The sequence below is a fragment of the Lotus japonicus genome, chromosome 1 (assembly GCF_012489685.1).
Source record: "Lotus japonicus ecotype B-129 chromosome 1, LjGifu_v1.2".
NCBI classification, from domain to species: Eukaryota; Viridiplantae; Streptophyta; class Magnoliopsida; order Fabales; family Fabaceae; genus Lotus; species Lotus japonicus.
In genome coordinates, this window is record NC_080041.1 from 37,120,261 (window position 1) to 37,148,253 (window position 27,993).

General features: G+C 35.8%; 3 protein-coding genes across 3 annotated transcripts; 1 reads left to right on the forward strand and 2 right to left on the reverse strand.

The window, feature by feature from the left end:
- Positions 1–6,171: 6,171 nt before the first annotated feature.
- On the forward strand, positions 6,172–8,030 carry LOC130734445 (uncharacterized). The gene is made up of 5 exons (XM_057586879.1): positions 6,172–6,532; positions 6,623–6,943; positions 7,025–7,168; positions 7,303–7,448; positions 7,896–8,030. Exons 1-5 carry the CDS (start codon positions 6,172–6,174, stop codon positions 8,028–8,030), a joined length of 1,107 nt encoding a protein of 368 aa, XP_057442862.1.
- Positions 8,031–13,901: 5,871 nt separating this feature from the next.
- LOC130734602 (GDSL esterase/lipase At1g29670-like) lies at positions 13,902–17,332 on the reverse strand. Its single transcript, XM_057587090.1, has 5 exons — positions 17,017–17,332; positions 15,873–15,997; positions 15,507–15,752; positions 14,328–14,568; positions 13,902–14,218 (listed from the first exon to the last, which is right to left on the reverse strand). The coding sequence occupies exons 1-5, from the start codon at positions 17,264–17,266 to the stop codon at positions 14,001–14,003; spliced, it is 1,080 nt and encodes a 359-aa protein (XP_057443073.1). The 5' UTR covers positions 17,267–17,332; the 3' UTR covers positions 13,902–14,000.
- Positions 17,333–22,876: 5,544 nt separating this feature from the next.
- LOC130734600 (GDSL esterase/lipase At1g29670-like) lies at positions 22,877–27,687 on the reverse strand. Its single transcript, XM_057587088.1, has 5 exons — positions 27,359–27,687; positions 24,688–24,812; positions 24,157–24,402; positions 23,663–23,918; positions 22,877–23,316 (listed from the first exon to the last, which is right to left on the reverse strand). Exons 1-5 carry the CDS (start codon positions 27,606–27,608, stop codon positions 23,093–23,095), a joined length of 1,101 nt encoding a protein of 366 aa, XP_057443071.1. The 5' UTR covers positions 27,609–27,687; the 3' UTR covers positions 22,877–23,092.
- Positions 27,688–27,993: the final 306 nt, after the last annotated feature.

Genomic DNA, 27,993 nt, shown 5'->3' on the forward strand with positions numbered 1-27,993 from the left:
CGCTCCTGTGAAGCATCTCGCTCCGATGAAGTCCGATCTGAGATCGTTCTTCGGAAAGCAGCACACTTTCCAAGAAATGTATGCATGAATGCAATATGGTTAGCCAAACCACGAATCGTCCTCACCAAGGTACGCGAGTCTAGCTAAAGTACATTGTCTCTACAATACCCTAAGGTAAACAAAGAAGTGCTAATCGAATTTGGTAACTTTCCTAGTCACTTGGGCTCACCGTCTCGATGGCCAACCAAACTGCTCAACGAGCAAAAGAATGCAGCTCGCACTCAGTGACCTTTCAACTTACCATGGCTCACCATCTCGATGACCAAACAAACTGCTCAACGAGCAAAAGAGTATCAACATACTCAGAACTGACTAGTTCCCCGGCTTATCCCTTGGATTGGCCAACCAATAAAACTTGCTCATCGAGCAAAGTGCCAACGCACAATGGTTTCCCCAGAAACCTGGATCCGACGACACTTCTCATTTTCAAAACTTAGTGTTCAAGCCCTAAACTTTCGTCTGAGTCTTTTATCATTATATTAAGGGTTTTGAGGTTGTTTAATACATTATGGAGGTTCATTATGAAATTGTTTAAGTTTTGTCTCTAATCCTATTAGTTTCAAAGATCCCATAATTCCAATGATTCCCTGGAGAAGGTCTCAAAACAAAAGGTCCATCATCACCCAAGTAATGGCCCGAGAAGTTCCCAGGTAAGCTGGCCGGGCACAATGCCTCATTAAAAGCCCTTCTTGCCTTAGACAGAACAACCCAAGTTCTTACGTGAATTCAAATGGGGTTTTTCCAATATCATTTTCAAACTCAATTTTCCTTTGAGAAGGTCTCGATCCATAAAACAATAATAGGGTACGAACCTCGGTCCGTCCCATCAAACTTTATCTAAAAACTCGTCAGGAGTCTGGCATAACTACCCGTTATCCACTATCTTGACGTTCCCCACTCATTCGCACAATTGCACGGTATATTCAATATAGTCAGCAATTCAAGTGCGTAATAGAAAGACACATTATAATCAATATAATCCAAATATCATGTGAACAAATAATCACATAGCCTATAGTTAACCATTTAACAATTAAGCATGCGAGTCAATTATCAACATATCAATGCGATAAATCCTAATCTCCCATGTCGGCCGAAGCCCAGAAAACGGAGACACACGTCTCAATCAGTTCACTCGGCCGAAGCCTTCAGAAAACATTTTCAATCCAGACAATTCATATGCATAAACAATAAATCAAGTCGAATTTATCGACGCCTACAAAGCATTAGCTAGCAAGTAAGTTGCCCTAACCTCGAACTCGTCCAGTGTGTTCAAGCAAGGCTTCTTCACAATCCTCTTTTCCTGCTCCAAGTGTTCCTCCAAACGAATCTTCGAGCAAACGAAGCGAAGGTCAATCAAAACAAGTCAATTCGGTCAATATAACACTAACTAGCGTTTAGACAAAGCTTAAGAAGCTTCAGAGTACAATTTTTAAGCATGAATAGACGACATAACCTCGTTCGCTAAAACGAGCATAACTCGAGCTACAGAACTCGGAATGACACGAAACCAGCGCCAAAATTTCGAAAATCGGAAGAGCTACGCAATGGCTCAGGTCATAGAGACCCAAAAATTATTTTTGGACACGGTACTCTAAGCAATAGGTTTCGGCCACTATGTAAAATAGGGTTTCCGAACTTTTTCTTCGATCTAAATCGATTCCTAGGTATTCTTAGGCGATATCTAGGCCAAGGAAACTCTCAGAAAAAATATCGAATCGAAAACTGTCGCAGGGGTATTTTGGTCATTATTTTCAGCTCAGAATTTCAAAATCAGAGTTTCGAAAAACAAATTAGATGGGGTTGATACTAACGACGACTATGACGACTAATCCTACTAGCACTAAGCTAAGGCGATAGTTTCCAGCCCAAAGGTTGAGACTTTGCTTAAAAATGGGTATTTTAAGCAGAAATTGATTCCGGCGGAGTTCCGGCGACATAACGGAAAAACTAATCCGACAGAAGTGCTCTTGGGCACGTAAGGAAGATGTTTAGAATCAAAAATGAAGTATTCAAGATAGTTTTGCAAAAACCTCAAAACTATAAGCACAGAAGGACATAGAGAAAAGCTATGGAAAAAGACGATCAGAGGTAAGGAAAAGCGACTATACCTCGAAACCTTGAAGTAGCAACTGTTTAATCGACGATCCAGCAAGAAATGAACAAAATCTCTTCTCCTCCTCCTCCTAGCAAACTCGCGGCTTCAAGAGAGAAAATGGGTGAGTTTCTGTGTTTTGTGAGGTTTTTGTTTCAAGCTTCAACATATATATATAGGGAATGAAATGGAAGATATTTTGTAAAGATTGGATAAGGATGGATAGATATTTATCAAAGATATTTTGAGAAGATATTTTGTGAAGATATTTTTGAGAAGATATTTTGTAAACCGATACAGATTTGTTTAGATATCGGAGGATTTAGCTCATAGAGTTAAGATAAAAATATGAGAGTGATTTCCGATTCTTCCTACTGATTCCAAGGTATTCTAGACACGATATTCTCCCCGCTGAATCTTCTAATTCTTCAAAGAAATATCGGTATGATTTTTGGTTTTCGAGGCTTGTTTTTAATGCTATATATTGAGGTTGGCAAAACGCGGGAAAATGAAAGTTTCGCGAATCTGATTTTTCCGGCTTCATTCTCCATGAATTCTAAGATAGGTTTTGGCGACATAAATCCAAAACTAAGAAAAGGTTTCCTTGTATTTTTGGTAACTAATGCAAAGTCGGTGTAAAACTATTTTACCCGATAAGTTGCTTTTTGCATCGGATGTCGGAATAGAAAACTTCCTTCTGAAGAAAGATTGAAATCATCGAGAGAAATGGGTGTACGCGTGTAGAATCTTCATTTGAAGCTCTGAATAGAAAAAGTCTTCATCGTCGGGTGATTCTAGGGTTTTGAAATACCAGGGTTTTGGTTTCGGCAAACTTCCGATGATTGGAATCGGACGTTCGTAGATTCTAGAGTTTCGCCTCGAAACGATTGTGATATATGGAAAAAGAGAAGTTCTAACATTTCTCTGAAGATTTTTGGACTAAATTCCTACAGTGTTCCAAGGGTGGAACACAGTTTGATTTCCTAAGGTTCTTGTCCTAGGTTTTAAAACGAATATTAGTCGTGCTATAACTTAAATCGACTTCGATACAATCCTTTGACTTTTCCTGAACTTTCTCCTTCATAAATTTATTCCATTCGATAAACTCTTGTTCAGGTTTTCCGTTCACGATACGTCAAACCTAATCGTAAATGGAAATCTCTTCCACTTATTCTAAGCTTAAAACTTGGGTCTTACAACTGCCCAGTTTGAGCTTGGGAGAAGGAAAGCTATGTGGAGAATGTCAGATTGGTAAGCAAACGAAAGTGCCTCACAAGATGCTCCAGCATCAGACCACGACAAAGGTTCTGCAATTGCTTCACATGGATCTCATGGGTCCCATGCAGGTTGAAAGCTTGGGAGGTAAAAGGCATGTGTTTGTCTGTGTAGATGACTTATCAAGGTATACATGGGTTGAATTTATGAGAGAAAAATCAGAGACTTTTGAAATATTCAAGAACCTATGTTTGAGACTTCAGAATGAGAAGGACTGTATGATTGTGAGAATCAGAAGTGATCATGGAAGGGAGTTTGAGAATTCAAAATTCTTGGAGTTCTGTGGAACAGAAGGTATTAGCCATGAGTTTTCTGCCCCCATCACTCCACAACATAATGGAATTGTTGAAAGAAAAAATAGAACTCTCCAGGAATCAGCTAGAGTAATGTTACATGCTAAGAAGATTCCACACCAGTTCTGGGCTGAAGCTATGAGTACTGCCTGTTACATACACAACAGAGTCACCATCAGGGCAGGGACATCCTCTACACAGTATGAGCTATGGAAAGGTAGAAAGCCTTCTGTAAAATACTTTCATATATTTGGAAGTAAATGCTATATCCTTGCAGATCGTGATCCTAGGAGGAAGCTTGATCCAAGAAGTGATGAAGGGATTTTCATGGGGTATTTTATGAACAGCAAAGCTTACAGAGTTTTTAATTCTTGCACAAGGACCATGATGGAATCTGTGAATGTGACTGTGGATGATGAACCAAGCAAGAAGGAAGAAGTAGTTTTGAATGAAGATGATGATGGTGCTGATGTTCCAACCGATGCTCCAGCAACCGCCCTCGACAATGAGTCAGAAACAAGTGCTGATGAAAAGGAAGACAAAGATATCCCATCAAACAAAGTTCCATCAATCAGAGTTCAGAAGAATCACCCTCAAGAAAACATTATTGGTAATCTTCAAGAAGGGGTGACTACCAGATCCAGAAGTATAATTGCTCACAGTTGTTTCATCTCTAAGATAGAACCCAAGAATGTCAATGAAGCTCTCACTGATGAATACTGGATAAATGCTATGCAAGAAGAGCTAGAGCAGTTCAGGAGAAATGAAGTGTGGGAGTTAGTGCCTAGGCCTGAAGAAGTAAACATCATAGGCACCAAGTGGATCATCAAGAACAAATCAGATGAAACTGGAACAGTCACAAGGAATAAAGCAAGGCTAGTTGCTCAAGGATATACTCAGATAGAAGGAGTTGATTTTGATGAGACTTTTGCTCCAGTAGCTAGACTGGAATCTATAAGACTCTTGTTAGGTGTTGCTTGTCTCTTGAAGTTCAGACTTTATCAGATGGATGTGAAGAGTGCTTTTCTAAATGGCTATTTGAGTGAAGAAGTTTATGTTGAACAACCTACAGGATTTACAGATCCACATCATCCAGATCATGTGTACAAGTTGAGGAAAGCCTTGTATGGCTTGAAGCAAGCTCCTAGGGCTTGGTATGAAAGGTTAACTGAGTTCCTTGTAAGCAATGGTTACTGTAAGGGTGGAATTGATAAAAATCTGTTTGTGAAGAATGACAAAGGTAAGCTCATGATAGCACAGATTTATGTGGATGACATTGTTTTTGGAGGAATGTCGAACTCAATGGTGGAGCATTTCGTCCGACAAATGAAATCTGAGTTTGAGATGAGCTTAGTTGGTGAATTGAATTATTTTCTAGGGCTACAAGTCAAGCAAATGGAGGATTCTATGTTCATATCACAGAGTAAGTATGCTAAAGGCTTAGTCAAAAAGTTTGGTCTTGAAAAGGCTGGTCACAAGAGAACTCTTGCTGCTACACACATCAAACTGTCCAAGGATGAGCAAGGAGAAGATGTTGATCAAAGTCTCTATAGAAGCATGATTGGAAGCTTGTTGTATCTTACTGCTAGCATACCAGATATCATCTTTGCAATTGGTGTATGTGCAAGATACCAAGCAGCTCCTAAGGCTAGTCATCTGCTACAGGTAAAGAGAATTATCAAGTACATCAATGGCACAAGTGACTATGGTATTCTCTATACTCATGATACAAATTCTTCTTTAGTTGGATTCTGTGATGCAGATTGGGCAGGAAGTGCAGATGATAGAAAGAGCACATCTGGTGGATGTTTCTTCTTGGGGAATAATTTGATTTCATGGTTTAGCAAGAAGTAGAATTGTGTCTCACTGTTTACAGCTGAGGCAGAGTATATTGCAGCAGGAAGTAGTTGTACTCAACTCATGTGGATGAAGCAAATGCTGAAAGAGTATGATGTTGAACAGGATGTCATGACATTGTACTGCGACAATCTCAGTGCAATCAATATTTCCAAGAACCCCATACAACATAGCAGGACCAAGCATATTGACATTAGACATCATTTTATTAGAGATTTGGTGGAGGATAAAATTGTCAATTTAGAGCATGTTACAACTGACAAGCAATTGGCTGATATTTTCACAAAACCCCTTGATGCAATTACTTTTGAAAAATTAAGAGGAAATCTTGGGATTTGCCTTTTTGATGCATAGCAATTAGCGTGTCCCATTGTGTTAACGGCTAGTTTATTTTTGCTCATCATTAACTGCCGTTGTGACATCAGCAGAGAGAAAGTTACTTCAAGGTTCACTTGCCCTACAACTACCTCCAACGGGCAAATTGTGGTCTCGCAACCGCTTGTTCATCTATTTTCTTCAAGACTCATTCTCTCTCGTTTGCAATTTTTCTTCCTTGTTTTGTGCTCTGTTTGCGTTTCATCTCATTTCATCATGTCTCAAAGTTCAGGAAAGGATGACTCTGTCAAGGCAAAGATTGAAAGAACTGCTAAAGGAGTAAAATGCAAGGGTTTGAAGAGTGGTTCTTCCCAACCTTCTACTGTGTCAAAGAAAGCTCCTAGGAAGACAAAGACAAGATACCCAGCAAGAAAGACCTACATGTCCAAGGTTCAAAACAAAGAACCCACCAATGTTCCTCTTTGTGAGGATGTTACTGATGAAGAGGAAATCGATGCTGAAGACTCTCCTGTGAAATCGCCTCCTGATGTTGTGCCTGATGTTGAGACATCTGGGTCTAAGGAGATTTCTGCCAAAGAAAATTCTGGAAATGATTACACCTCTCATGAAGATTCAGGCGATGCTACCCAGCCTGATATCTCTGTATCATCCTCTTCAAAGGATGTTGATCCAAAGAGTGGCCATTCTGAGGATACCAATTCTGCAGAACCAACCCAGGCTCCAACCCCTGTTCAAGACATCTCTGATGATGTTTCTGATGATGAGCCCCTGGTTAAATCCATTCCTGATAGCATTGCTACCAGAATGAAAAGAAAAAGAAGGGTCTCTACTCCAGAAGTCACTCCTACTCCACCAAAGAGATCCAAGTCATCTCCTGTAACCTACAAATCTAGACAAGCGAGTGTGAAGAATAAGGGAAAGCAAAAGGCTGTCAAGACTCCGAGTGAGAAGAAGAAAAGAAAGATTCCAGTTGATGTTAAAGAATCCGAGTCAGATGCTGAAACCGATGTCCAGGAAATTCGACCCTGTGAGAAAAAGAAGTTTTCTAGTAAGCGTATTCCTCAAAATGTTCCTGCTGTTCCCATAGATAGAGTGTCTTTTCATTTAGATGAGAGTGTTCAGAAGTGGAAGTTTGTTAGCAAGAGGAGAATGTCCAAGGAAAGGGAAGTTGGTTCTGATGCTCTTGAATGTAAGGATGTTATTGCTCTTATTGAGAAGGCTGGTCTGATGAAGACATTCAGAATGTTGGAAGGTGCTATGAGAAGCTTGTGAGAGAGTTCTTGGTGAATCTCTCTGTGGATGTTGGACTTCCTGACAGTGATGAATTCAGGAAGGTTTTTGTGAGGGCTGAATGTGTTGTGTTCTCACCTGCTGTGATAAATCAAGCACTTGGAAGAAGTGTTATTGAATTTGCTGATGAGGAAGTCTCCATGGATGATGTTGCCAAGGAACTTACTGCTGGTTATGTGAAGAAGTTGTTGTCCACTAGGAATCTTACTGTGAAGTATGCAATCCTTAACAGGATTGGTGCTGTGAATTGGGTTCCTACACAACATACCTCTGGTGTTTCTGCATCTCTTGCCAAATTGATCTATAGGATTGTCAAGTCTATTGCTTTTGATTTTGGAACTTTTGTGTTTGAGAAGACATTGAAGCATGCTGATACTTGTGCTGTGAACCTGCCTGTTTCATTTCCTTCACTTCTCACTGAGATCATTCTCAAGCACCATCCTCAGATTCTCAGGGCTGATGAAGTGGTTATGTCTCGTGGAGTTCCAATCACCTTGGATCAACGTTTGTTTATGGAGCCACATGTCCTTGACATTGCCATGCCAACCAGTAGGACATCTGCTCCTCCTGTGACTGAATCTGGCACTCAGACCATAATTGCTGAATTACAGGAAGTCTCCAAGGCTTTGCAGGAGACAATCAGGGTGAGCACTGCCAGGAAGCTCAAGGTTGATGCTTTGCTACTCAAGCTCCAAGAAGAAGAACGTCAAAGTGGTGAGCAAAGTGCTGCTCCTACAGCTGCTCAGGATGAGAGTCAGGAAGAGGAGGAAGGATCTGCAGAGAGTGCAGAAGCGTCCGGAGCGGCGTCCAGTTCTGAAGACTAGTTTGCTATGTTCTTTTGCTATTTTCTTTTGTTTTTGGATGAATTTGTGCACCCTTTGCAAATTTGTGCTAAAAAGGGGGAGTAGTTTGTGAAGAAGTTTGATTGAAGATTCTATCTGCTCTATGGTCTGTAATATTTTGTGCTACTGCTATGAAGACATATGATCCTACTGTGACTATGAAGACATATGATCCTACTGTGAAGTTGCTTCTGTGCAGCCTATGTGTGTTTTGCTAGTGTTAGCTTTGGTCTGTTTAATTTGAAGACAAGTTCAAGACAATGGCTATGTTTGTTTCAAGTTGCATTTTCTGGTGTTGAGTGGATAGCTTATGTGCTGCTAGCTTCTGATAGTAGTATTTCTGGTACGTTGATGTTCAAGCTGATCTATTTTGGTGTCATCATATGCTAAGGCCTGATTGTACTTCTGGTTGTGTGTTTGTGCTGCTAAGTGTTTTGTTCCAACTATGTCTTTTGAAGTATGGTAGTTGGTTGTGTAGATGCATCAGTTGAGGGGGAGCTCTGACTAAGGGGGAGAATTGATTCTCTAATCCTCTATTTTTATCCTCTCTGGGTTATGTGTTGTTTTAGACAAAATTTGACAAAGGGGGAGATTGTTGGTACATGTTGCCTTGCATTTTATCAAAACAACCGATTGTCGAAGCAGATGTCCTGGCATCTGATTCCGTGTAGCTAGGGCATCAGTCCTTAGCTTGAGTTTTTATTGTGGGCCCTCTGAAGATTTACTGAAGATATGTTTTTGAGTTACTTGAGGAGCAAGTAGCTTTTCCAGAAGGGCTTTGATTGTGGGTCGTTATTTGTTGAAACAATCTTTGTTAAAAGATTGATTTCTATCTTTACTTATGCAATAAGTAAACCGAATCTATCAAGATTGCGTTTTGAATTGCTGTTGCTGCAATCTGTTTCTTCAGCCCATGCTAACCCTAGAGCCCATGCTACCGCTGCTGAAGTCTATAAAAGGATGAAGACCTAAAACTTGAATATCACCGAAGCTAAGAGAGAGAGATCAAGTGTTTTAGGATTTGTTATTGTGCTTTGTCCTTTGTTAGTTGTGAATCCTCTTTGCTCACTGATTCTATAAAGCAAAGAAGGGTTATGTGTGTTTGATTGCGTTCAAACTCTGATTGTTCATTGTATTCACCAATCACTATGGCAGTGATTGAGAGAAAGTGAGAGGGGCTCTCATACTTAGGTTGAGATTCTAAGTAGAAATACACTGGGTAGATTAGGAAGTGAACTATGAACTGTTGTGTTCATGAGTGTTTGTAATTCCTGATTCTTGAGATAGTGGATTTCCTTTCTTTGGGTGCAAACCCTCCAGACGTAGGTGAAAGTATTTCACTGAACTGGGTTAACAATTCTTGTGTTTTGTTGTTTCTGGTTTAAGTTCTGTTTTTACTGTTAAGCGATTGTCGAACCTATTGTCCTAGCATCGTGCAGAACATTCGTACTATAGGGAACCTGAATTACAGATTCTATAAGGTAAGGTTGAGCTCTGTGTTCTTGAGTGTTAAAACTCTAATTGTTGTTGTTCTTACCAATCACTATGGCAGTTGTTGAGAGAAAGTGAGAGGGGCTCGCATACTTAGGTCGATATAATAAGTAGAAATACACTGGGTAGATTAGGAAGAGAGCTATGAGCTGTGAGTTCATGAGTGTCTGTAGTTCTTAAATCTTGAGATAGTGGATTTTCTTTCTTTGGGTTCATACCCTCCAGACGTAGGTGAAGTTTAACCGAACTTGGTAAACAACTTTGGTGTTGTGTCTTGTTTATTTTATGCTTTTACTCTTTACTGTTATTCGATTGTTAAAGCAGTTGCCTAAGCATTGTGTAAGACATCTGTCATACAGGAACTAAAATTTCAAAATTGTTGATGATGGAGTGGTGAGGGTGAGATAGAGATGAAGAGATTGATGATGCAAAGAGTGATATAGGAAAAAGTAACACAAGAAAGGGGGGGTTTGAATTGTGTTCAAATAAAACTTTAGTTTTTCAAACGATTATAGGTTTATGAAATATTTTCGCAATCGTTTGGTGCAGCAGATATACAAGTAAAGAAGTAGACGATAAGGACACAACAATATATCTTGGTTCACCCACAAACGATGGGGCTACGTCCAGTCCTTGGCTTAACAAATATTTCCACTAAACAAGCATTAAGGGCTTCTCCTACACCAAGTATTAGACAAGACACCTCTTAACCAAGAGTTCTACAGGACTTCTCCTAACAAGTATTAGACATGACTTCTCCCAACCTCAAGTATTGTTCAGGACTTCTCCTAAGATCTTTTTCAAGATCGTTTGGCTCTATAGGGTACTATTCTCACAAGAGGGATATAAGAAATTACAAAGCACGAGAACTACAAAGTTTTGGGTGAATTTGACTCTAGGGAATACTTTGTGTTCTTGATATAGAGAGAGTTAGATATAAAGATTTGAATCTTAGGTATTTCTCTCAGACGGAGGGGACTTTTCTTTCATGCTTGCTTGAAGAATATTTTTGACTTAGATAAAAAATTTAGCTCAATTTCTTGCTTTTGAAAATCTTCAAGTTCTCATTTTATACTTCAAGAGCTTCTAGGTTTTGTTGAGAGCCGTTGGAGCGTGTAGAGCATCTTGAGTACTAGTCAATGGATCAAAATGTCTTCTTGTCAGGTGCATTAAATGCATTGTGTTCTTTGTTGAGGCAAAATGCTACAAAGTGTATCTTGTCAGTTGGTTGGTAGCATAAGCAACAACATTCCAGTCCTTTGATGGTGATAACGTTGTACTTGTTTCCTCGTCCTATGTGCTTTGTGAGATATCACGTGATTTTTTGCACTTGACTTTCTCTTTCAACAATGTCAGAGAGCTTTCAATTTGAATATGCCGCTCTTTCTCTACATATTACTTCCATTGGTCAGCTTTCGAGATAGACGATGAATAGCTTCATGAGTGTGATCTTTGAAGTTGATCTGAGTAGCACAATAAAGGGGGTTTGAATTGTGCTCAACAAAAACTTGGTTTTCCAAATGATATAAATAGTTGTATTCTTCGTTGGTATCGTCTGGTGCAGCGGAAGTGTAAGAGCAGAAGAGTAGACGATGGCACACAGACATTTTTATCCTGGTTCACCCCCAGAACAATAGGGTTACGTCCAGTCCTTGGGAGCACCGGGATTTCACTAAGCTCAGGTATCACAGACTTCTCCATAGAAGTATTATTGTACATGCCTCTTTAGGCATACCAAATATTCTATGTCCATGCCTCTTCAGGCAGGTCAAGTATTCTTTGTCCCTACCTCCTCACGAAGTTGAGTATTATTTCAGCACCGCCTCTCCAGGCATTGAGTATTGGTTTGTCCCTGCCTCTCTTGGAAGATGAGTATTATTTCAACACTGCGTCTCCAGGAATTGAGTATTAGACAAGACTCCTCCCAACTAAGTATTGTCAGGACTCCTCCTTTACAACAAGTTTAAAGAACATCTTCTCAAACGATATTTCTCAATATCATTTCATATACAAATAGTCTCTACTAAGAAAATATACTCTCCATGTTGAAGCAAACGATATTGATGACCATCTTTGAGTTGTGAGCTCTTAGGATTCTTTTCACGCTTAAGTGATTTGAGCATAGAAGTTCAATCTATGTGAGCATAAGCACTACCTCTTCAAGTCTTCACTTCTTCCCTTTATACTTCAGAATCTTCTGTGAGTGAAAGATAGTTATTGCAGCCCGTTGGAGCGTGTATATCACAGAGCTTCTAGCTGTTGGATCAAACGGTACAAAATGTACTTGCGTTAGAGCGTGGTACTGTTTGATGGAGATCTTATGCTGTAAAGATGTAATATGTCATATAGCAGCTAGAAGAGGTCTGAATTTCTATCCGTTGATGTAGAGATATGGAAATCTGTTAGTGACACCACGATGCTTTTCTCTTCATCATAGCATTGTGTCAGAGATTGAAATTTCATCTTGAAACTTCTGCACAAAGCTTTCTTGGCTTTATCTTAACGGGATATTTACTTGATTTGACTTTGTATCATTCTTCAAATGTAAGCTTGAAATTCTTCTTCAGATGATCTTCTGCTTCTATCGTCTTCATTTTGCTTCAGACGAACTTTCTTCAATTCATCAGCGATGAGACTTGCTTTCGCTATTTTGCTTTCTCTCAGATGATTTAACTGAGAGGCTTGTTCTTCTTCACTTTTTTTTTTTCTGAAGCTTCAGACTTCATTTCATGATAGACGATGGTGGCTCCAGATGTTCATTGTTCTAATGTTCAACAAACGATGTTGCTTGCTTCAGTCATTCTTCTTTCAGGAGATTTATCAGTTCGGTGCAAGCTTCATTCCTTTCTTCAGTTGGTCATTCAATAATTGATGGCTTTTAGCTTTGAACAACATTCTTCTTCTTCTTTTTCTTCAGAAATGAATTGTCTTGTGTTGCCTGAATCAGATTGATGTTTGTAGGCGTAGACAGTAAACTTTGCTCCATTTCTTCATTTCTTGCGTGAGAGAGAGAAAGAGGAAACTTTGCTGTTGACATGTTGTAAGACCCCGAAATAAATAACTAGCTTAATTATTTATTTTCGTTGTATTAATTAATTGAATGTTTATATTCTATTGTTTTTATGTTATTTTCCTGTCTCGAATTTAATTGCGAATCATGGAAATTAATTAAATGATAATTAATTTCGGAATATGTTTGATTTTGACACTATAATCAGTTTGAATGTCAGCACGAGTCGTTTTCTCACCCGACTATGGTTCAGAGTGTCTGAAAAAGGCTATTTCCGCTCCTAGAGCATTGTTTAAGTTATATTTCAAATCGGCAGAAAAATTAGACTCTTAAGGTATTTTTCTGATGACGTGTGTTCCATTCTGGAACTTTCGACTGTAAGCTCGATAGTTTTCACTTTCTGGAAACTCGATAAAGTTATACTTTATCTCCGCAAGGACTTGAGCGAGACCATGTACAAAAGGTTTTTCCGTTCGGAACTTCTTTCAGAAATTTCATCCGCAATGTCTTAATTTCTTCACTACTACGAATCTTTTTCTTGAAGGAAGTTTTCTCGTCCGACGTGAATTGCGAAAAGTAGTTCTGCGGCAGATTTGTAAGCGGACTGCATTTAAACCATTTTCTCATTTTAAATGAGCTCTAAAATAAGTTTCGACATTCTATCGTCGAATACTTACTTTAAATCAACAGATGAAAGTACCAAAACACTCGAACCTGCAAAATCTTTTTTTTTTCTTCTTTTCCCTGCCCCTATAAAAGGAGGAAAAAACTATCACCGATCATGATTAATCACCCAACGAGCCACGCAAGTGAGAGAGGGAGGAGGAGAGTTCGCGACCGTTCGTCCGTTTCTCGACCGATCGACGTGATTTCAGTGGCATTGAAAAGGCACGAAGGTAAGGATCATTATCCATGCATCCTTTTCTTGTTTCATGTCTTTTTTCATGTTTTTTTGTGCTCAAAGTTTGGAGCTTTTTGATAAAAAGTAGGTTTAGGTTCTTTTATTCTGTCAAATATCTTCTATGCTTTCTATACACTTCATATTCATGATCCATGCGCTTATATTCTTGCCGTGGTGCCGTAGATCTGAAATCTTAGCCAGAAACTCATTTTTGATCAATCGTTACTTTGTGACGCTTAAAGTCTTGACCTTGCTTAGCGCTTGTAGGATTAGTTGTTAGTAAATATATTTTTTATAGCTATTCAATTCTTGGATCTGTCTATATTTTTTACCTATAAATAGTAATTTTTATTATTATTCTTACAATTCATTCTCTTGTTATCTTCTTAAATTCGAGTATATAAGTAAGGGACATAAACATATTTAACCCTTTTTAATTTGACACAACCTGTTGTATTCAAATTGAATTTCTTTGAAGTCGAACATATTCAAAATGAATAATTATTCATGATAGCATCAAACTAATTAAGAAGACAACTATGAACTAAAACTAAAACGACTGAACAAGGTGCTTGATATCGATTGGATAAGTGAAGGCTGGATTAGAAGCATTATATGAAGCAAATGCAGTGAATATGTTGGCAGCTTTTGTAGGATGGAATTCATCCCAGAAAATATACTCATTCCTATTCTGGCATGGAATTTGATCACGAATACAAAGTCCATGTGCCCCTGTTTTGCAGCAGCTTGCATTCAAAACTTTGAAACCTGAAATACAAGAATCATTGTATATAGTACTACACACCAAAATCAAAGTTACACAATCAATTGATTTAGTTTAGAAGGTGATACGAAACATGAGAAAAAAAATATATACCAAGTGAATTGCCAAGGGATCCAGCTGTACTGTTTATGAAGATGAATTTAGAATCAGCAGAGAACTTGTGATTGAATTTTTGCACAGAAGATTTAAGCTTGTTGTTAAATATGATTGCAGCAGCATTCTCCTCTTCAACACAAGCTCCATTTGTCCCACGAGTAGAAATGGCATTTGGAGTGCAACCTATAAGTCCCATCCCAACCAGCACGTATTTTCTTGCCCCAAAATCCTGGAGACCCTGCTCCCAAAATAAAAATAATTTGTATGCAAATTGTTGTAAATCATGTTAGGGATGCCATGGGGTTTGAGTAAGATTCAACACCACTAATAATAATTGAATTGATTGATTCTATTATTTATCAAAGTAAACTAGTAAAGTACATGCTTTCATTATGCCAAAGTTCATTATCAAAATATAAATACTTTATTCTACATGTTGCACAAATATTTATTTTAAATCCTAAAGAACATATTTTCTTTCTAAAAGTTTGATTAATCTACAAAAAAATTAAAATAGTTATATCAACAAGGGGTTAGTTTAGTGATAAGCAAATCAAATCCCATAAAATGTCAGGTAAATGATTTTATTTCATTAACTTAGTAGTTTTTCTAGTAAGCTAGCTACTTGAGATAGCTTCTACCTTTTTGCATTTATTTTCACTTTTATATATTATCATCCTTATCATTTAATTTAAAAAAAAAGTAAACAGTAATAATTATGATAATTTCATATACAACACATGTTTTCAGGTAACTTTTCAACCTTCAACTAATGTATCAGCTGGGTGTTGTCAAACAATGTTTAATATAGAAAAGATCAAATCATCTTTTTTTTTTTCTTTTAAATTTGAGTTTTGATTCTTTTGCACTTTTTTTTTCATGTTTCTGTCTTCATTTACTTTCACATCATTTATCACACATCTCACTTACTATTTTATTCTTATACTCTTTATTAACGTTGAGTTGGAATTAGATCGTGAACAAAATCGGTCAACACCTTGTTGAGGCTTTAGAATTCCCCTTTTAAAAGTCACAAAAGAACCTCCTTACGCAATAACGTGATTCAAATCTCTAGCAAATGCACCAGTGAGTCAGTGACAATTACTTTGTCAACTTCATCAAAACAATTACTTTGTCATGTGTTGAAAAACACGCATAAAATAAAATAAAAAATACCTGTAAATATAGAGATAATTGGTCAATAAGAACTTTGGCATACCGCTCTGGAGTATAGAAGTGGCTTGTTGGGTAGATCTCTGGAAGGAAATAGTTGTTTATGTAATCATTGTTGCCTATATTCACATAATACAAGCACTTGTTAAGATGTTTTGCTGCTTTGTGAAAACCTCCAAGTTTGGCTGCAATTTTGGAAACTATAGCTATATGGTTTGCAAATTGTACGGCCAAACTGATATCAGCACCCTGCGTTGACATGAAATGATCATTGAAATACAAATCCTCTCTAAACATTAACCAAAAAACCGATTGAAGATAATTAAGAGTGAACAAATAAGAGAAGCTTAAAGATTGTTTTATCTATACCATGTGTGTGCCGCTCTCAACGCGAATTCCAGCTGCAGCGGATGCATAGTTCACACCTTTCAGTATGTCTGAGTCACTAGTGTTTGCAAATGGTGGGATGAAATTCTCAAATCCCAGCAGTTGGCCTGCAATGACAATGGTGAAATGTTAGTTTGAGCTCTATAAAAATGGTTGACCATGTTATAAATTGATCGATGTTATAGAATTTATGTTTGTTGTAGCCGTCTTGCGGTCAAGTTTTACACTGAAAGCTATTTTTCACTTTGTGAATTTCTTTTTGTGTTTTATAGAAGTTGAACTTCCAAAAATATATATTTATAATTCTTCCGGAACATAAAAAATATTCACTTCCGGAAGTTCGAGTTCTGGAAGAGCAGAACATGACTGCAATGAAGGTAGGAACCAACAACTATAGTGGATCTATATCAATCCACTCTTATATCATGTTTTTACTACTGACACATTTAGTATGTGTTATTTAAAATAAGAAATAAGTTTCTTATATGCAAAAATTAATTAGTTAAAGCTTTAATTTTGTAAGTTTTATATTTGTGATGCATGGAAAAAAATTGAGTTCATGAAGACTAGGTCATCCATAGTCACAAAGTTAACTCGTAAAAATTTAAACAAAGCTAGTAAGAATGCAGTCCATTAGTACTTTTATAAAATATAAATAATCAATAATAAATTGAAATTGAGATTTTTTTTAAATATTCTTTTAATGGTAGAAAATTAAGTTACAATTATTTTTAAGCTAGCATGCCGTTTGGTTTGATACTGATCGGAGAAATTAAGGAAATTAAACTTATTCCTTGATAGAATAATAATTTTAAAAGATGATTAATACTAATTAGATTTTAGTCTAACATAAACGATCATATGTGAAAAATACATAATTTTGTAAGAAGTGAGATAATAATATGGCTTTATATACAATATTCAAGAAATATGACTCAATTAAATTTAATATATAAGGTAGGATTTGAGTTTGAAACTTTGACGCGAGCTAATTAATTACGTACCAATACATCCTTAAGATTAAAAGAGGAGATAGACAAATGACACATTGAAGGGTGCAACCGTGCAATTTATCTTTTTAATGTACCAAAAAAAATTCTACTGTATAGAGGTTAGAGAAAGTTACTAATTATGTCAACTGTAGTTGGTCCGTTTGTAAATCTTCCAGTTGGACCTGTTGGAAAATCGATGCCATATGGTTTGTAATTGGATTTTGTAGATGTTACAAGGTTGTTGTTGTTTCCATTATCAGACAGAGAGTCACCAAAGATAAAGAGGCAAGGTACTTCGGGTTTTCCATGGACAGAATGTTGCATGCAGTTTGCAACCAAGAGAAGAAGAGGAAGAAATAACCATGTCTTAGTCTCACAAGGCATTTTCTATAGCTAAAATAAAGCTAATAATGATTGAAGGAAAGAAGATTGGGCTAGTTATTATCCACGAAGTAAGGAGATGCTATATATAAGGTGGGGTGAGAATTTTTTTGACCAAGTTGGAGGATTTTTTATCAAAGTTTAAGAGGAGCTACGTGGGATGGCGGGTTTGGCAAGTTTGTTATATTTTAATGGCTTAAATACTCTGGAGGTCCCTGAAATTGTCTATCGTTCAAAAATAAGTCCCTGAAATTTTTTTTCCGAATCCCTGGAAAAAAAATTTAATCAGAATAAGTCCCTACTCGTGTTTCTAGCCTATGTGGCACAATTTTTGCTGAGTCATTTATTCCACGTGGCTTTTCTAATTTTTTTAAATACACATGGATTAAAAAAATAAAATTAAAGATGTAAATTTAAAATTAAAATCTTTTTAGGGATTTAGGGTTAATTAGATTTAGAGATTTATGGTTAATTAGATTTAGGGTTAATTAGGTTAATAAGATTTAAATTTAAACATTTAAACATTTAAATTTAAAATTAAAATCTTTTTAGGGATTTAGGGTTAATTAGGTTAATAAGATTTTAATTTTAAATTTAAATGTTTAATTTTATTTTTTTAATCCATGTGTATTAAGAAAAATAGAAAAGCCACGTGGAATAAATGACTCAGCAAAAATTGAGCCACATAGGCTGAAAACACGAGTATGGACTTATTCTGATTAAAAAAAATTCCAGGGATTCGGAATCAGAAAAAAAAATTTCAGGGACTTATTTTCGTACGGCAGACAATTCCAGGGACCTCCAGAGTATTTAAACCTATTTTAATAAAGGAGAATACTTAGCTATAGTTTGATAATTCCATGTGTGCGGTTTATGTTCTTAGGTGCTTTGTTTTTCTTTTTTCATCAAAGTCGAACTTAAATTTGTGCTTGAGAGATAACTGTTCATATATTCATAAGGAATGTATGTACTGTCAAAAAGAGAGGAGGCATGATGATCCCCCGACCGTCTTCTAATTAAAATATGATGATACACAAATTAAAAATTGATAAGTTTACGAAATTATCACGATTAAGTCAAGTAGCTGAAATTTTAAGGTCAAGAACACAAACAACAACTAAAATACAGTAATTTTTTTCTGATAAGCACTAAAATACAGTAATAAGTTTATCCATTAATAAACTAACATTTTAAAGCTGCAAGATGCGCATAGACTGGCAGGTTTTTTACATATTAATAAACTAGCTAACAATTTAAAAGCTGCAAGATGCACTGTAGGAATACATATTTTAATGTTGCACCAAGCTGAAATCGATGTATGAACTGCTGTGCAGATTTGGCTGGCTGTATTTTGGTGTTTAGTGTTGTCTTTTCTACAAATTTTATAGTTCCATGTCTTCTCGTGTCATATTTAAAGTAAGCTTGAAAGAATTATTTATTTAAATCAAGATTTACCAAATCTCAAATATTCTGATTATTGTGAATATACGTGTGAGTGTGAAGTTTACATTGACTATTCATGTGCTAGAAATATTCTTGAAAGTTATAAAATATATGATTTATACTATAATATAAAATTATTCAAGTGACTCTTACGCAGCAACCGTTTAAGTTTTAATTTTAGGATAATTAGTTATTTGATATCGTATCAAAATCTCTACGGTCAAGCGGTCCAGAGTTCGATAGACGCTCTCAATTCTTCAAATAAAAAGTTGAATTAAAACATATGGTAGGTGAATTTGTGCATTGTCTACGTTTCAAGCCCATATTGTGTGAGGGAGCATGTTAGAATCTAATATAAAAAAATCCATTTATGTGGCCTTTACCCAACAACTTCAATTTTTGAGATAATTGATTGTTTGACAGAGATGTTATATTTTATAAACTCTCTTAGTGTCTTATTTAGGTTTGACCTATTGTTGATGTTGGAAAAATAATGGTATTTCAAAAGATTCAAGTCCCACATTGCTTGTGCATTGAACTTTCTAAAGGTTAATATATCAAACCTCTCTTGTGCATGTTAAAGAGCATAATAAGAAGTGGCCCTCGTGCACATGAGAGTTGGGCCTCGTTGGCCAAACGTAGTGCAAATCAGAGGATTTGCGCGCACGTCACATGGGTCGGGCATGTTTTTTGTTAAAATTTTATATTATTTTTGCACCTTACCTGAAACCCTCGTTTTTCACATGTTCACCGTCCACACAGTCTAACCTTAAAAACTGCCACCTGGTACCACCGGATGAATCTGTTTAATCTTGGGGAGGTGTTTTGGTTTTTCCGGGGATAAATGAGGGTCGTGCGTGTGATTTACTTCATTAGGCGTGTAGTCCAAATACAAGTTGTAAAGACGATAAAATAGAGAGCTAAGCAACGGACAATGCACACAAGTTTTTTTATCCTGCTTCACCCTATATCGGTGGGCTACGTCTAGTCCTTGGCAACAACCAAGATTTTCACTATCAAGTATCAAAGACTTCTTCATACAAGTATTATTGTACGTGTCTCTTCAGACACATTGAGTATTCTTTAGCCATTGCCTCTCCAGACATTGTTGAGTATTCTTATACAAGCCTTTACAGGCTAAACGCAAAGAATTTACCCCTGCCTCTCAAGGCATAACGAGTACTCCCTTTGTTCCTTTTTATAAGAACCAAACTAACTTTGTACGCCCCTTAAGAAAGTTGGTTAATATACTTTTTTGCATTAAATGTTTTCTGAAATGTTGTTGAATATCCAAAGTTATCCTTAAGATACTTCTTTTTAATATGTTTCCATCATTAATGCATTTCAATATTTCTAGAATTGAATAAGAGTAAAATTGTGAAAAAGTAGTTAATATGACAAAAAGTTTTATTTGGTTCTTATAAAAAGGAACAACCTCCACCCATCATTTGGTTTTTATATAAAGGAGTGGAGGGAGTATTATTTTATACACTACCTCTCTAGGTAAAAGAGTATTCTTTTAAACACTGCATCTCCAGGAAAATGAGTATTCTTTTATACACTACCTCTCCAGGTAAACAAGTATTATTTATCCTGACTATCTAGACATTGTTGAGTATTTTTTCTCCTGCCTCTTCAGACATTACAAGTATTCTTTTATGTGCCTCTTCAGGCACATTGATACATGAATTGATTACATTTGAGAGTGTTGTTCATATTAACCTATGAGATGTACACATATGTGCAATACAATCAATTCATCTCTAGTTGTATATGATAGAGCTAATAGATAATGAATTGCTCTCAGTCTTTTTTGGAATTGACTTGATCTCCTTGTAGAGTGGATGTTGGATGCCCTTGATCAAGATCATTCTTTCTTATAGCATAGGCATGGATGTTTCGTGGAATTAGTTTAGCCTAGATTTTCTTCATCGTGTTGTTGTTCAAGTATTTTATGTTATCTAGAAATGAGAGTGAAAATCTGGACCATCAACATCAGTGAGCGTCTTCTTTTTCTTGCTACATGGATCTTTGAGCGAGTGAATCCAGTATATTTGACCTCATGTAAGATGCACTTCTCAATAGATTGGGAATGCTCTTCCTCAATCAGTGCATTATATCTCTTCTTCTTCTTCTTCTTCTTCTTCTTCTTCTTCTTCTTCTTCTTCTTCTTCCTCTTCTTCTTCCTCTTCTTCCTCTTCTTCTTCCTCTTCTTCTTCTTCTTCTTCTTCCTCTTCCTCTTCCTCTCCCTCTCCCTCTCCCTCTTCCTCTTCCTCTTCCTCTTCCTCTTCCTCTTCCTCTTCCTCTTCTTCTTCTTCTTCTTCTTCTTCTTCTTCTTCTTCTTCTTCTTCTTCTTCTTCTTCTTCTTCTTCTATCTCTCAAAAGCATGTTTGGATATGATGTTTTAGTTCGTGATTTTCTCTTCTTTCTTTTGATCTCTTATTTTCTCTCAGTGTTTTACTCTTAATCTCATTATTTCATCTGAGATGTGTTTGATCTCTTCTTAGCAATTCATCATTCTATCCACTGGTCCGATCTACATCGACAATCCTTACTCTTTTAATTGCATTGGCTATTTATACTAAGTATTGGAAATATGACCGTTGTAGTGTAAGACTTATTGAATGTGCGTAGTAGACATTAGAGAGTTGTCAACTTCTCTACTCTGTGTTAGAAGGATGGAGACTTTTCGTGTCGTTGAAGTACGCTTATGCGTAGTCTTCATCGTCTATGATAGTTGTAGGATATGCTTGGTTGTCTCAATACATCATGCTTAGGCTTAGTTTGAATCTATATATTTGTTGGGTCATTGAAGCTTGTGCTTGATAAGACATATATGCTTTCGATACATAGGCGCTCCTAATAGCTTCTGTTGAAGTGGCAGCTATGTGCCTTGATTGGTACTTTGTGTTAGGATTAACTTGTCACGCGTGAACAAGCATAGTATTTAACTTTGGTTTCTTGGTTATAGTTGCTTGATTCCAATTGCTTCCTTAGGATCAATGCTTGATTCTAGTTACTTCCTTAGGAGACTTGTTCCTCTTTCGGATGTTTCAGTCATCATGACTTTGCTTCTCCTTTCAAAATATTTGTTTTGCACAAAATTGGAAGTCAGATAATGTCTTCTGGATTTGTGAGACTCTGAGAGAGAGTTCATGTAAGCTCCCCATTTACTGGACGGCATACCCTAATCCTATTAGCAAGACAAATTTTACTCAGTTGTCTACAGATGAGAAAGTGAATTCATACGTCTTTGGAGCCTACCCTCTCTTGAGTAGCTTTGAACTGTCAAGACCGGAGCTTCATCCTGATTCCTTACACCAATATTTGGGTGACATATGTTTCTCGCACTTGTTATTATGTTGCTTCCTTATACTTATTAATGTTATGGCCAATCTTTAAATGTTTGTAAGCGAAATGTCTCATATGAGTAATGCTAATTTGAAGGGAAACAAGGAGGCGAAGAAGAAAAATCAGTAGTCGACTCTCCAAAATCTTGGATTTTTTAATCAGACAAAGAAGGAAAGTCGGCCATTTAGCAGAGAAGACTGATGTTGTCAATCTTCTCCCATAAGCCAGGGTGATTCACTTTCTAAAAGTGAATGAATATTGTCCAAGACAAAGGCCTTTGGAGTATGTCTTTTATAGAGATGCATTTACTATTTATCACATCCTGAAAAACCTGGAAATCGATCTAGTGCATTTAGTCCATGAGCATATGATGGGAAGGGGAATGGGAGATACTAATGCTTCGCCCTTGTATAACTTTTAATTGAGATGATTTCAGAAAATTAGGTTTTTTAATTTTAATTTTGGATTTTATTTGGTATGGTTTGATTTAAGTTAGCGAATTGATGGGGGTTAATTTAGGGTTAACTTAGTGCAGTTATGTTAGTAAATCAGAAGTCAAAATTAAATATAAATGAATTAAAATTCACATAAGCCAAAATCAACACGTGACAGTGACGTAGGTCTGATGACACCACATGATAAAATCGTCGAAGCTCAAACTTCGGTGAGAACTTAAAGTTGGGCATTTCCCTAAATAGAGAGATGCTTTTAAGACAAATTAAAATCAAATCTCACTCATCAAGAAACATAGTTAACCCTTCTTTTAACAAATGTCTAACTGTATATAATCTCTTGTAAGTTTATTGTTTTTGGATGACATTTCATCGGCCAATAAGAAGCATATTGATTCACTATTAAGATGCAAACCTTACAAAATTTATGACAAGTTAGACTTAGAGAACAAAAACATCCAAAACACGAAGAGAAAAAGAAAAGTTAAGAACATTCTTATATGCCTTTAACAGCAGAAACAACTCATTGAAACGTGAATACTAGTGGCACACAAGCTTATTACCACTACTAGACCGACACTCTTCAAAGCTGAGCTAAGCGGTTGATATCAATTGGGTAAGCATCAGATGCAGATTGAGAGTTGTAAGCTCTCCTACCAATGATAGTGTTCCCAGCTTCTGTTGGATGAAATGCATCCCAAAATAAGTACTCCCTCCTGTTACTGCAGGGGGCTTGCAGGGGCAGACATGTAATTTGTCCATTGTTCCTTCCTATCCCACAGCACCCAGCATTTGTAACTGTGAAACCTAAAATATTGGAAATCACGTGGGAACAAAATGAGCATGGACTATTTCCAAAATTCGATTCTAATAAATGGGCATTCTATCAAACAAGTGATGTAATAGTACATCGCTTGTGAGTTGTAGCTTATTGAGTTTAGTTGGTTGTGCAACAAATATCACAACTTATCACATAGTTTGTATCTTGCCTTGTTACAAACTTGAATACAAGTTACAAATCTTATTGCACATAGTTACAAATTAAACTCTGAAAGTTACAACAAAGCAATGTATTGTTACCCCACCTATTGGACAAAGCAATGAGAAAATGAAAAATTAGGACTAGATCATGTTTTAGGAGGAAAATAATTACCATAGGATGATGGGTTGTTTATGACATCTTGAAAGATATCATAAGAGTTTATGTAGATGAATCTTGCATCTGGCAGCTGGTTGTTGAGTTGATCAACAAGGGATTTCAGTCCATTGTTGAATAATTGATTTGCAGAATTGATTCTTTCCACACATGTTCTGCCATCTGGGCTATTCTGGGCCAGTTCATTTGGGCTGCAACCTATTTGGCCAACTCCAAATAAGGCCATTTTCCTTGCCCCATAGTTATACAGGACCTAAATCACAAATGCAAACCAATAAAGCTTTTAATTTCTGAAAATTAATTTGGGATTCTAAACAACTCCAAACCATAATCATTTAATACATTTAGTTAAGGTATTGTTTTTTGCATGCTCTAAACATGTGATCTACATATTTAATATACACTTCCAGAACTTCATGAAGCTCTGGATACATATAATATATGCATGGTCAAAGTGAAAGGGGGAAAATTAGAGAGAACAGAATCCTAACCCTGAGTTGCTGAGCATAAGCTTGAATAAGAACATCAGCATATTGTTGTGGTGTGTACTGCCTACTGCTGGAATAGATTTGAGGCATGAAATAGTTGTTGAGGTAATCATTGCTACCCAATCCAACTGAATAAATGCATTTTCTCAAGTAATCTGCTGCTGTGTTCTCATCTCCAAGTAAATTCACCACTTGGGACACCGTCCTTTGGTAATTTTCCACCTGCCCACTAAAACTAATACGCCCTCCCTACAAAATAATATTGAAAAATTATAGGGTAAGATTGCTGCAATGTGACTTTGAGGTCATATGTACGAGTTGTTGAATTAGGCACTCGTAGAAAAGTAGATTAAGACTGCTTGTATAATTGTATTGGATTCCCAAAGTGGGTTCGGCCCTTCTCTGGACTTCACACATTATAAGAGTTTTATGGCAAAAGATTTGCCAATTTAAAGAGAATAATTAACCTTGTGGTCACCAATTCCAAATGAAGAAAATAAATTTGTAATATAAGCAAAAGGAAAATAAGGGTACCAGTTGCTGTCCAGTTTCCTCTCTAATTCCTGCTGCTGCAGAAGCATAATTGACACCTTTGAGTATGTCTTGGCCTCTGGCTGTTGAATAGGGAGGTATGTAACTATCAAATCCCAAAAGCTCAGCTGTTAAATTTCAGAAGAAAGTTAGACAAATGTAAAAAAATCTTGCACTTAGCATGACTTTATCTACCATGGACCAAGAAAAAAAGAGGTCATAAGTTGAAATGTTTCTCTGCAAATTAAATTCAGCCCATGAGGACTATATTACAAATAAAACGTATAAATTGTAAAAATATGATTTATAGGTGGACCAATTTTTAATATTTTCCATCTTGATTCTGGTCAACAAATATCTGGGTCAGTAATTTCTGGTTACTTGTGCTTTTGCCTTTTTTAATTGTTGTTATAGCACTTTCCCCAAATTACTCAGAGGATATATGTCACATACCAAAACCTGACTGTCTTAAATTGCAGACTCAGTTGAGCCAAACAAATCCATGTGATGGGAACTTGAGGACTAGCTAGGCACACAACTAAAGTAGAGCAACTCTAGATAGGAGATGAACACTTCCAGATTTGTTTTGTTCACAACCTTATGTGTGCCACTTATTTATTTCATTGTATACTGATTAGGTAAACTAGTGCTTTTTTAAAAACTTGCCTTGGAATTTCTTGTCTGAATTAGCATCATAACTGTCATTCAATTGGGTATTAAAGGTAAAACTTGATAGATTACAGAAATAGAAAATGAAGTTATGCATATGTAAGTTTCACTTTACATATATCTCTATCTAATCTGTTGAAAATCAGGAAAACACAAAGGTATTAATTTATTAGATGCCAAGAAACCAATATATATACATACGTAAGCTCTTAGACAACTAGATAATGACTATAATCATTGACACCCTCTATGATTATGACTTATAATGATTTGGAATTAATTAATGACCTTATAGTCCTTACTAGTAAGTGTGTTATTCTTTTGAAACTAGTAAGTGTGTTAGAATATGTATGTTTTTATAATTTTTTTTATTGCTAGGGTTAAAATCAGTATAAGTGTATAGTCAATTAATATTTAAATATTAAAAGCATCCTTATTTATATTAAAAATTAATATAAACTAATTTTTTAGTTTCTACGTCGTATTTTAATATATCATTTTTTATGTCGCTAATAAGATTAAATAAATAATAGGGAGTTAGGTTTATTATGGAAAAAAGACTAGGGATATGTTTGACATGTCATTTCTCCGTCAAAAAAAAAAAAGACATGTCATTTCAGTTAGTTTATAGCTTATTTGACTAGCTTAAATTATATTTAACTAACATAAAAGCCCTTTAAAAATGTTTTGTAAGTAAGATTATTTCAATAGCTTAGAGCTTTTTCAATAACCTACCTGAGATAGTTTATAGCTTAAAAACTTAAAGCTTATTAAATTTTTCTCATTTTTATCCCTATCATTTTAATAAAATTTTATTATTACCATTTTTATATTTATAAAAACACTAGACCCTAATTATTTGTATTTTGAAATAATTACTATTCAATTGTTAATATAATTTTTGTAAACTTTTTGTTGTTAACTTAGATAAATATAAGCTTACTTTATTAAATTAAAATATCAATTATTTTTTCTTATTCCATTTAAATTAATACAAATATGAAAAATAAATTAACAATTTATATTATATTTTTGAGATGATAAATAATTTGAACTAAATAAAAATATTTAAAGTAGCAATTATTTTAATATCATATAGGTAAAAGATTATTAATAGATGCTCAATCATTTATGTAATTTTATGATTTCAGTTGTTCAACAGTTAATTCACTAAACACTTTTTTTCAATCAGATAGTTTTTAGCTATCTTATAAGTTTATACCTTTCAGCTAGTTTATAGAATTTCAACTATTTTTTCAATTTTAAGCTAACTTATCAGCTTGTAATGCTAATCATAGTCTAAAGAAAAAATGGATCACAATGATAAAAGTTGACAATAAAAAATTAACTTTTCATTGAAAGTAAAATATAAAGATATGAGGACATTTATTATTTTGTGAAGCAATTAAAAACTCAATAATGAAATAGGGGCAAAGTGCCCCCTTCTCCCATGTGCATCCGTCCGTGCAAGATCAGGTTAATATATTGACTTATATATTCCTCAATTGTTTCATAAGCTAATTAAGATTTCTTGTTTAAATTAGTTTGACAGTACTATCATCAAGTTTTGTTCACCAATCAATTTCACATCCACCTTGAGAGGTGGTGAAGAAATAAGAGAGAAATAAGTGATATGATATATGATGTGACTGGAAATATAGAAAGAGATAGAAAGAAAAAATGTGTAGAAATGAGATGAAAGAGAAGTGAAGTATGTATAAATCATTACTCGTACTATCATGGTCGACACGGACCGTGTTATAAACTGGTGCTCCAATAAATCATAATTTTATTACTAACATTTAATATATATTATTCACTATATATGTTAAAATGAAGGTGAAGATAAACATTTTTAACTTTGGAACTGGATTTTTCTTGATCACAATAGATAAAACCAATTAATTTTAAATAAAAAGAGTATAGTTTAACAATATCTTAACTACATATTTAGATATATATCCTTGGAAATAAATTTTGAAGCTAAATTGACTGAAAAACTTACCAACTACATCAACAGTAGTTTTTCCATTGGAGAACCTTCCAGTTGGCCCTCCACCAAAGTCAATCCCATAAGGGAGGTAATTAGCTTTGGCCAAAGAATTTAGCTGGTTGTTGTTCCCATTATCCACCAAAGAGTCGCCAAAAATAAAGTAGCAAGGTACTTGTGGATCAGCTCCCACCCTAGTAGTACTCCACAAACCCAGAAACACTACCATTACCACTGCCACTAAATTCATAACAATCCACTTCATAATGACAATATTGAAGCAACAAATTTAATTATGGTGGTGTGTGTTTTGAGAGTGAGTGGATGGATGAGGAACTTGTGAAATGAGCAAAGGTATATATAGCTGCAGAGCAGAAGGGAAAAGAATAGGCAAGGTTTCTATAGCTTTTACAGTTGGGGATATTGGTAATTAGCTAAGGAGCATTAAATTCACGCGGACATAACGTGAAATTGAATGACAAATGCCGGCATTAACACTGTACTGTTATACTACCATTACCACCTCTTGGTCTAGTCTTTAATGTGGAATTGCTTTTTGCAGTAACAGGAATTCCCGGCATCAAAACATAACCATCAACGTTTGGCCAAATGGTTTTCACAGGAGGGGGGAAATATTACCAAATTCCTTT

Excerpts from the sequence above, each read along its gene's own strand:
- LOC130734445 (XM_057586879.1), top strand. The coding sequence starts at position 6,172 with ATGTCTCAAAGTTCAGGAAAGGATGACTCTGTCAAGGCAAAGATTGAA. Across the intron at positions 6,533-6,622 it reads CACCTCTCATGAAGATTCAG|AACCAACCCAGGCTCCAACC; the intron begins GCGATGCTACCC and ends CCAATTCTGCAG. Across the intron at positions 7,449-7,895 it reads TCCTTAACAGGATTGGTGCT|CTCCAAGAAGAAGAACGTCA; the intron begins GTGAATTGGGTT and ends TTGCTACTCAAG.
- LOC130734602 (XM_057587090.1), bottom strand. The coding sequence starts at position 17,266 with ATGCCTTGTGAGACTAAGACATGGTTATTTCTTCCTCTTCTTCTCTTG. Across the intron at positions 15,753-15,872 it reads TTGAGAGCGGCACACACATG|GGTGCTGATATCAGTTTGGC; the intron begins GTATAGATAAAA and ends ATGTCAACGCAG. Across the intron at positions 14,569-15,506 it reads AATTATCTCTATATTTACAG|GGTCTCCAGGATTTTGGGGC; the intron begins GTATTTTTTATT and ends TTTTGGGAGCAG.
- LOC130734600 (XM_057587088.1), bottom strand. The coding sequence starts at position 27,608 with ATGAAGTGGATTGTTATGAATTTAGTGGCAGTGGTAATGGTAGTGTTT. Across the intron at positions 24,813-27,358 it reads AACTACTGTTGATGTAGTTG|CTGAGCTTTTGGGATTTGAT; the intron begins GTAAGTTTTTCA and ends GAAATTTAACAG. Across the intron at positions 24,403-24,687 it reads AGGAAACTGGACAGCAACTG|GGAGGGCGTATTAGTTTTAG; the intron begins GTACCCTTATTT and ends ATTATTTTGTAG.